General features: G+C 49.1%; 1 protein-coding gene across 1 annotated transcript; it reads right to left on the bottom strand.

Moving 5' to 3' along the window:
- Positions 1 to 4,125: 4,125 nt before the first annotated feature.
- On the bottom strand, positions 4,126 to 9,300 carry ZNF488 (zinc finger protein 488; the record flags this gene model as incomplete). Its single annotated transcript, XM_015407948.1, has 2 exons — positions 4,126 to 5,260; positions 9,047 to 9,300. Coding segments are annotated over 2 exons (1,389 nt in total), but the record flags the coding sequence as incomplete, so codon positions are not given.
- Positions 9,301 to 9,954: the final 654 nt, after the last annotated feature.

Here is a 9,954-nt window from a genome sequence, read left to right as displayed (position 1 = left end):
ATGACTAAACACCAAGGCGCACGGAACGCTGTTACCTTCCCACCGAAGTGGTACCTATTTATCTACTTGCAATTTCTTGCTTTCGAACTGCTAGGTTGGCAGGAGCTGGAACTAGAGACGGGAGCTCACTCCATCATGCGGGTCTCGAACTGCTGAACTACTGACCTTCCACAGCCTGCAGTTCAGCGTCTTAACCACTTGAGCCACCGCAGTACACATAAGCTAGGTATAATGAAACAAAGTTAGAGTCCAGTGGCCAACAAAGTTTTATTCAAGGTGTGAGCTTTTGTGTGCACGCACCCTTCGTTGGACAATGAAATGGAATTCAAGATCGTACTTAGAATCATAGAATGTTGGAAGGGACCTTGTAGGTCATCTAGTCCAACCCCCTGCACTCTGCAGAAGCACTGCCGAAAGATGGCCCTATAACACACCTGAAAGAGGGTTGTCCAGCCTCCGCTTGGAAACGTCCAGTGAAGGAGCATCCACCACCTCCGGAGGCAGTCTTGTCCCCAGAATAGAGAATTACATTTAAATTTACCATTCCAAATTACATTACATATTCAATTATATTCCTAATTGTTAAAGAGTAGTAAACTGAGATTTTTTAAAAATAACATTTTGCTTCACTAAAATATGGAGTTAAACTGATAGAATAGTTTTCCTGGGGTGCAGTGTTATGTCAGAGATCAACAAAATATTGCATTGCATTACAATTTTTATTGTAATATACTATTTTTTAAAAAAACATTAAAATATGGGGTATGTATAGCCCTTCTTATGGAGCCAGGTTTGAGACCCTAGTGCTGTGTGACGGAGCGAGCTCCCATCTCTGGTCCCAGCTCCTGCCAACCTAGCAGTTCAAAAGCAAGAAATTGCAAGTAGATAAATAGGTGCCGCTTCGTTGGGAAGGTAAGAGTGTTCCGTGCGCCTCGGCATCTAGTCATGCCAGCCACACGACCACGGAAATGTCTTCAGACAGCGCTGGCTCTTCAGCTTGGAGACGGAGATGATTACTGCCCCCTAGAGTTGGACACGTCTGGCTTTTGAGCAAGGGAAACCTTTACCTTTATAGACCTTCTTGGTGAGAATACATATGTGAAGATTGAATAAGTTAGCATATGTAATGGCATAAGAAACCAATATCCCTGTTAAGTCCTGAAGGGGTGTTTGTTCCGAGTGTTGTAATAACTTGTAATCAGCAATTTCAATCTCCCATTCTGACATATGTATTACCTATGTTTGTTTTTCTCCCCAGCTGAATCTAAACAGATGATAACCAGAAACCAAGCTTGTCATTCTTTTTATGTTAAAAAACATATTTTGCATGCTAATTTAACAAGCCACCCCGTATACACACAAGTCCAACCCTTCATTCAGAGTTTCAGAGCGGCTTACAATCTCCTTCCCTTCCCCACAACAGACAGCCTATGACTGAAGTGTTCCCTCTAAGCTGAGTTCGTGTGAGCTAGCTCACAGTTTTTTAGCCTCCGGCTCACACATTCCTGTCTTCGCTGAGGAAGGATGGCTCCAGAGCAAACTAATTTATGCAGCAGCCAAATCGTTTGCTCACAAGTGTAATGCCAGGAGCTCACAAAGTAGAATTTTTGCTCATAAGACTCCACAGTTTAGAGGGAGCATTGCCTATGAAGTTGGTGGGGTTGAGAAAGCTCTGAGAGAAACTGCTCTTGAGAGAATGTTGCTACTGCTCATGCCAGGCCTGTGTCCATCGTTTCAAGTGTACTAAAGCCAAACTGTGTTGTTGGCATGATGATATGCAAGGGAATGCGCTAGGCTGCTCGCCAGTAGCCCTCGTTGACTGTCACCTCTCTGAGCAGCGGCAGGAGAAAACCTGTTTTTGAAAAGCCTTGGCGTTGTGTGCACCAGAATGTCACATCTTGGGAAAACTCTAAAGTGATGTAGGGTGGCTCTAGGAATCGCCAGAAACTCTATAGTTTGACTTGCCATTCCAACGGCTACCCAACCTCACGCCTGGGTTTTCCACGTGACGTCAGGGCACAGGCGACGATGTGCCCCCCCCCATGTCCCCACCCCCAAAGCTGATGTCACTGGGTCCCATCACAGCATTGCTGGAGCACTGTAAAGGTCTCCCTTGCTTGAAAGCCAGTCGAATCCGACTCTAGGGGTGCGGTGCCCCATCTCCGTTTCAAAGCCGAAGAGCCAGCGCTGTCTGAAGACAATTCTGTGGTCACATGGCCGGCATGACAAGACGCCGAGGCGCGCGGAATGCTGTTACCTTCCCACCGAAGCGGTACCTATTTATCTACTTGCAATCTCTTGCTTTCAAACTGCTGGGTTGGCAGGAGCTGGGGCCAGAGACGGGAGCTCACTCCGTCATGCGGCACTCGGGTCTCGAACTGCTGAACTAACGGCCTGCAGCTCAGCGTCTTAACCACATGAGCCACCGCAGCTCCACTGGAGCATTGTGCATGGGAACAAAGCTGGCGTCTAGGTCTGTTTCAGGGTCTATGCTGCTGAGAAGCTGCTTTAAGTTGGGGCGAGGTCTGTAAACGAGGAAGGCCCGGCTGTCACCCGAGACCTGAGAAGCAGGAATACAGGTGTAGTTACCCTACTTCGCTACGGTGGTGGACAGTGCTTCACGCTGCAGCCAACTTATGGCGACCCCGTAGGGTTTTAAAGGCGAGAGACGTTTGGAGTGGGCTTGCCATTGCCTGAATCTGCATCACAGCCCTTGAAGTCCTTGGTGGCCTCCCATCCAAGTACTAACCAGGGCTGACCCTGCTTACCTCCCAAGTGTCAATGCGCCCTCTAAGCTGTGGAGTCTTGTGAGCAAAAATTCTACTTCAGGGGTGTCGAACCCATTTGTTATGAGGGCCGGATCTGACATAAATGAGACCTCGTTGGGCCGGGCCGTGTGTGTCATAAAATGTGGTGGAGATGTCTAAAAATTCGAAATTGCTGGAAGAAAATTCAGAAAATAATAAGAGAAGTAGTAGGTGTAGATCTGCCACTTAACCCTGAAATTTACTTGAGATTTATGATCCCAAAGGAGTACGACTATAAAAAATCATATGTGATGATATATATTTTGACGGCAGCAAGAATCCTTTGGGCAAAATATTGGAAATCAGATAAAATACCTCAAAGAGAAGAATTAATATACAAACTATTGAATGTAGCAGAAGTTGATAAACTGAATGTATTACTATGCGGAAAGGTTGAAAAGATTTTTGAAAAAAGATGGTCAGGATTGTACGAGTGGTTAGAGAAAGAGCGAAACATAAGACTCTAATGTATATTTAATTTTGTATATGTATTTTCCTGTAAATGTTTATAAACTCATAAATACATTTTTTTTAAAAAAAATGTAATGCCAGGTAGCGGAGACATAAACTTTATAATGGACACAAACACAAAGATTGTTTTTTAACTTAAAATAAAAACATTAGCTCTGTAAGCTGCAGACCTACTTTTGATTTATTGACATTCAGCACAGAAATCCCATGCTCAGAGTCTAGGACGCAGGTTAAAACATGAAATGGCTAAGTGATTAAGAGAGTCTGGCCAGTTCCACTGCGGGCCTGATGGAAGCCCTCCGGGGGCCTGATCCAGCCCCCGGGGCCACATATTTAACACCCCTACTTTGTGAGCTCCTGGCATTAAAGTTGTGAGTGAGCGATTTGGCTACTGCATAAATTAGTTTGCTCTGGAGCCCTCCTTCCTGAGCTAAGACAAAAATGGGTGAGCCGGAGGCTAAAAAACTGTGAGCTAGCTCACACTAACTCAGCTTAGAGGGAACACTGAGATGAGGATACCCTGGGCTGTTCAGGTCAGGCTTGTTTATTTGTACCTGACTAGGGTCTGCGACCTCTGACCTTTCTCCTCATCCACCACCACCTAATCTGTTCCAGTCCTTTACACAGAGAATCACACCTGAAAGTTTTACGATGGGATTCACACCCAGCTTTCATGGCCTCCCTACCATTTTCTTTACAAAAAACGCACAGTGTGACTTCCTCTTCACAGCGTCCGAAGACGTGAGCTCTGTCACATGCTGGAATAGATGTTGCTCACAGTTCAGGAGCCCCCCCCCGCTCTGTTTTATTTTGCTGCTATAGACTTCACACAGCTCCCCCTCTGGGACTAATTATGGGAAGTCATGTGCCGAGATAAATGGTGCCGTTCCCGGAAGTATTCCTGACAGACGGGGCAGGTCAGCTTTTCCTCTCTCCTCCTTTTGCTTTGAGACTCCGGGGAGGTGCCCTCCTTTTTGTGATGGGAGCGCATGTGAAACACAAGGTCGGACGTCATGCGGAAGGAGAGGTTGCATTTGGCGCACCAGTTCTGGGCGGCCACCCCGAAGGAGGTGAAGGTGGGAGGCAAGACAGCGAAAGAAGCAGAGCGGGACCCCGACGTGGGCGTGGTCAATATCTGCCCTCCGGCGAGTCGGGGCCACAGTCCCGAAGTACAAGGGAAAGGACCGCTCTGCAGCAATGCGGAGCTACTTACATCAGCGACAAAGACCTCGGAAGAGACAAAGCTGCCGTATCGCATTACGTCGGCGGCGCTGATGCATCCCGACAGCTTCCCCGGGCCTTTCGCCAGACTGCTCTCGTCCCGGGGAGCAGACGCCGACTTCCTGTCCAGCAAGCGCTTGGCCGGCTTCCTGAACGCGCTCTTCGCCTCCCCGGCCACTCTGGTGGGCCAGACCAATGTGAACGCGCTGCCGGGGGAACTTGGCACGGGATGGCTCGGGGCCCGCTCTTTGCCAGAGGGAGCTGCCCCGGTCCTCTGCTGCGCCTCGTGGACCTCCCCAGCTTTCGGCTTCTCCTTTGTCCGCTTCACTTCCGTGAATGCGCTGTCCTTCTCCTCCAGAGCGTCCTTCTTAAGGAAAACGGGCTTCCTGGTAATGAGCTTCCAGAGAGCTCCGCCTGACGGCTGCTGCCCGGCGCCCCCCTCCCTGCTCCCGCTGTGGTGTTCTCGGTGGAGACAATTTGTCTTCTCCAACAGGACCGTCTTCTTGCCTGGCCCGCTCTCCCTCTCGCCAGAATCTGCTCTCCTCTCGCCAGCCGAGTGACTGGCGTCGTCTTTCCAGGCCGCCCTTTTGACCTCGAGGTCCCTGGCCAAGCTGTGGAAGTTTGTGGGTTGCTCCGCTGATCTTCTTTTCAGGGTCTTCGGGGCACAGAGGCTCCTCCAGAGCTGGGCGCTGTTCTCCGGGCAGCAGAAGAAACGGGCGTGCGCGACATAGGCGTGCTCCCCCCGGAAGACTTGCTTGCAGCTTGGACAACACAGCTCTAAGAAGGAAGGCGAGAAACTGGTTAAGGGCGGCTGGTCCAAGACCCAGCAGACTGGGGAACATGGGCATTCAGTCTCACGCACAACAGAGACTTAGCAAGGGAGATGGTCTCTCTCAGCCACGGCAGTAACCCCTGGAAGGACTGGGGCAGGAATAGAAATTAAGACGTCCTGCCCCTGTGCATGAAAGTAATGTCAGGAGCTATTAAAACCTTTAGTAATAATAAAACTAGAACTATAATAAAAATAATAATATGATTGCAGCAATAGTAGTAGTAGTAGTAGTAGTAGTAGTAGTAGTAGAAGAAGAAGAAGAAGAAGAAGAAGAAGAAGAAGAAGAAGAAAAGATTGGATTTATACCCTGCCCTTCACTTGGAGTCTCAGAGCGGCTTACAATCTCCTTTCCCTTCCCCTCCCCACAACAGACACCCTGTGAGGTGGGTGGGGCTGAGAGAGCTCTGACACAAACTGCTCTTTTTCAAGGACAGCTGTGCCAGAGCTTGTGACTGACCCAAGGTCACATCAGCAGGTGCAAGTGGAGGAGTGGGGAGTCAAACCCGGTTCTCCCAGATTAGAGTCCGCGCACTTAACCACGACACCAAACTGGCTCTAGTAATGATAACAAAACAATAACAATAATGATGACGACGATCGTGAACAGAGCTTTATGGTAGACTCCATGATTTGTCATGAATTTTTTTTATGTATACCTCTCTTTTCTCCCCAGTGGGCACCCAAAATGGCTTACATCATTCTCTTCCATTTTATCCTTACAACAGCCCTGTGAGGTAGGTGAGGCTGAGCGTGTGTGACTGGTCCCCGGTCACTCAGCAAGCTTCCATGGCACCAGTGGGGATTCGAACCTGGATTCCCCAGATCTTAGTTCGACACTTTAACCACTACAGCATGTCTCTCATTAACGTCTCTCATTAACGTGATCCAAAACACAAAATACCAGGCAACCGGCAGGATGGCTGGGGGCAGGGACATGGGAGTGGGCACAATGTTGGCAACATCACCAACACCACTGTATCCAGGGCTATTTTGGGGCAGGAACGCACAGGAACGGAGTTCCGGCTGGCTCCCGAGTTGGCCACGCCCAGCAGGAACTCATTAGCATAATAGGCCACACCCAACAGCAGGAACTCATTAGGATTGGCTACATTAGGGGTGTGTGGCCTAACATGCAAAGGAGTTCCTGCTACAAAAAAAGCCCTGGTTGACAACAAACAAGGTCAACAGAATAAGAAGCGAAAGGTGGGTGTGTCTGGATGACCACACTTCTGCGAACATGGGGTATGTAGCTTAATATGCTAATGAGCTGTGCTGTCAGGGGTGTGTCCTAATAAGCAAATGAATTTCTGCTGTTGGGTGTGGCTCATTCCAGCCCCAAATGACGCCTGCTGCTGAGCGTCCAATATGGTGCCAAACCTTCAGACTCCCAGTACACATACCTTCCTACTTCCAAAGAGATCAAAGAAGTACAAGAACCACGGGAACAAGGTATCATTAAAAAATACAAGAACCGTGAAATTATAACTATGGAAAGTCCAATACGTAAATAATTTCTTATTAATAGTGGATATGTCTCTACAACAATACATATCTTAATCACTATAAGCAAATCATTATCACCAGGGGTCATTTTGTAGAAAAAGAGGTGCAGGAGCTCATTAGCATAACTCATGCTAATAAGTTATTTGCATATGCCATACTCCCTGACATCACCGGAAGTGTGTCAGAAGGCAACACCCACCTCTCAGGCTCCACTGGACTGTTTTGGATTGCTAGCTATTGCGGGGGGGGGGGTTTCCACACAGATCTGAAATCAAACTCCCCCCCCCCCATGACCAGAAGCCAATGTGTACTGTATCCAGCCCGACACTGGACTGTTTTGGACCGGGAGGCCAGGGGGTGCTCTGCAACTTACCTGGCTGCTTCTTGCTCTGACTGAGGGCTGCTGGGAGCAGGGGGTGGGGCTTGTTGCTTGTGCCCGCCCCCTGGGCTCTTTACTGTCGGAGCTCCGCTCCTGTGCGCTCCGGCAGGAAATGACCCCTGATCATCACTGTCAATGGTCCATTCTAATGATGAATGACAGTGCCTGTAAGAGTTCCTTCCAAGATTAAAGTGCTGGTGCTGTAGTAAGCGGTCCTATGTCCTTTGCTCTTTCAAATCCAGTAATTGTGGATGATTTATGGACATTCTAATGGCGCCTCTGACGGACTTGTCGACCTTTAATTCCCTGTCTTCTCAGCTTTCTCCAAGAGGCAACAGAACAAAATCCACATGTCCCAGTATCGTTCAAAGACAGCGAAAAAGAGTTAACTAGCATCATTTCACAGAAGGATTTAAACTGCCTTCCTGAGGACATGAAGTGATAATGAATTGGGATAATTAATTGTTTATTGTGATTAAGATATGTATTGTTTTAGAGAGGTAAATGTAAAGGTTCCCTTGCTCGAAAGCCAGTCGAGTCCGACTCTAGGGTTGCGGTGCTCATCTCCGTTTCAACCAGCGCTGTCCGAAGACGTTTCCGTGGTCATGTGGCCGGCATGACTAAACACCAAGGCGCACGGAACCCTATTACCTTCCCACCGAAGTGGTACCTATTTATCTTCTTGCAGCTTCTTGCTTTCGAACTGCTAGGTTGGCAGGAGCTGGAACTAGAGACGGGAGCTCACTTCGTCATGCAGCACACTCGGGTCTCGAACTGCTGAACTACTGACCTACCACAGCCTGCAGTTCAGCGTCTTAACCACTTGAGCCACCGCAGCTCTATATAGCACTTAGAGAGGTATGTGCTATAATAAGAAAATGTTGAAGTATTGAACGTTCCATAGTCATAATGTTCGGTTCTTGTATTTTTAAATTATACCTCGTTCCCGCGGATCTCTCTGGATTATTGCTTCCAAAGAGAAGCCATTTCTGCCCTAGGCAGGAGGAGACAGGAAGTGGGAAACACAGGCTGTCGGCATAGATTTATGGTCGTTTTATGGCCATTCCCCGGAATATTTGAATGTGGTTTTGAGCTGCATCTTTTTCTGTTACAGTCAGTGTGGGTTTGGTAAAGGTAAAGGTAAGGTAAAGGTTTCCCTTGTTCGAAAGCCAGTTGAATCCGACTCTAGGGTTGCGGTGCTCGTCTCCGTTTCAAAGCCGAAGAGCCAGCGCTGTCCGAAGACGTTTCCGTGGTCATGTGGCCGGCATGACTAAACACCAAGGTGCACGGAACGCTGTTACCTTCCCACCGAAGTGGTCCCTATTTATCTACTTGCAATTTCTTGCTTTCGAACTGCTAGGTTGGCAGGAGCTGGAACTAGAGACAGGAGCTCACCCTGTCTTGCGGCACCCGGGTCTTGAACCTGAAGTACTGACCGTCCGGTCTGCAGTTCGGCGTCTTAACCACCTGAGCCACCGCAGCCCCTTCTGGGTTTGGTAAAACAGCAGAGCAAATGCTAGATGCAGACTGCGCCTCTGGCAGGTTCTCATGAGAGTAGCCTTTCTTAGTGTCCAGCAACCCCACCCCCCTCTTCCCAAGCTGCAAGTCTCCGCCCAGGGAGCCCCCAGCCAGCAGGCTCAGGTTGCCAACCTCCAAACAGGGCCTGGAGATCTCTTGTAACCACAACTGGTCTCCAGACAATGAATATCAGTTCCCCAGGAGAAAACGGCTGCTTGGGAATGTGTCCCCCCCAAACATCCTGCCTTCTCCAGGCTGCGCACCCCAAATCACCAGGAATCTCCCAACCTGGAGCTGGCAACCCTATGCACTCACGGGTCCGGCTGTCCACACTCACCGCTCTGGAGCTGCCTGCCGGATTGAATCTCTCCGAACCCCAGAAGCCGGGAAAGTTCCTCGTCGTACCAAACCAGGAGTTCCTCATCCCTGAATATGGGCCTCGTGGGCCGGTAGTACAGCTGGCCGTTGCTTAAGTAGGCTTCAAGGTTCTGCTGTTTCTTGTTGGGAGCCGCCTGGACCAGTCTCATCCAAGGAAACCCGCCGGGACTTGGCACCGCCGTGATGTCTACCTGTTACGAAAGAAAGCAGAGGCAGCCTGGTGTAGCCGTTGAAGTGCTGAATTGGGATCTAGGAAACAGAGGTTCCAATCCGTGCTCTACGCCAGACTCCTGCAACAATCAGAATCAACGACTTGCTTCTTTAGAAGGAAAGTTTATTGATACAGTATTGGCAGGGTATCTCTACTTCAGGATCTGTGTTAAGACAAAAGCAAAAGGCACGGGGTGGACAGATATACAGGGTTCGGAAAGGGTCACTGGGTGGCAGGGAGCCAATCAAGGTAAAAGGCGGGGCCCGCCAAAGCATAACGGTCTGAGGTTCCCAGGGATGATGTTACAACTAGGAACCAAGGTCAGGCACATAAACCATACAGATAAGAGAGCATCATTGAGACAGCAAGAGAATCGAAAGTAACATTCCAAAGAGCTCCTTCCCCCACACACACACAAGCCTTTATGGCAGCGAGCTGACACTCTGCCATGGCAGCTCTCACGGTGTCCTCTGGCCAGTCCCACACTCTCAGCCTAACCTACCTCACAGGGTTGTTGTGAGGATACAACAGAAGAAGTAGAATGACGTTAGCTGCATTGAATCCACACTGGGGAGAAAGGCAGGGCATAGATAAATAAATAAATGCACTGGAGGTGTCTCACTGGCAAAGCCTG

This window comes from Gekko japonicus, unplaced genomic scaffold (genome assembly GCF_001447785.1).
Source record: "Gekko japonicus isolate JY-2015 unplaced genomic scaffold, Gekko_japonicus_V1.1 scaffold6573, whole genome shotgun sequence".
In the NCBI taxonomy this organism is placed as follows: domain Eukaryota; kingdom Metazoa; phylum Chordata; class Lepidosauria; order Squamata; family Gekkonidae; genus Gekko; species Gekko japonicus.
Note: the sequence above shows the minus strand (reverse complement) of the source record. Positions and strands in the feature narration are given on the sequence as shown.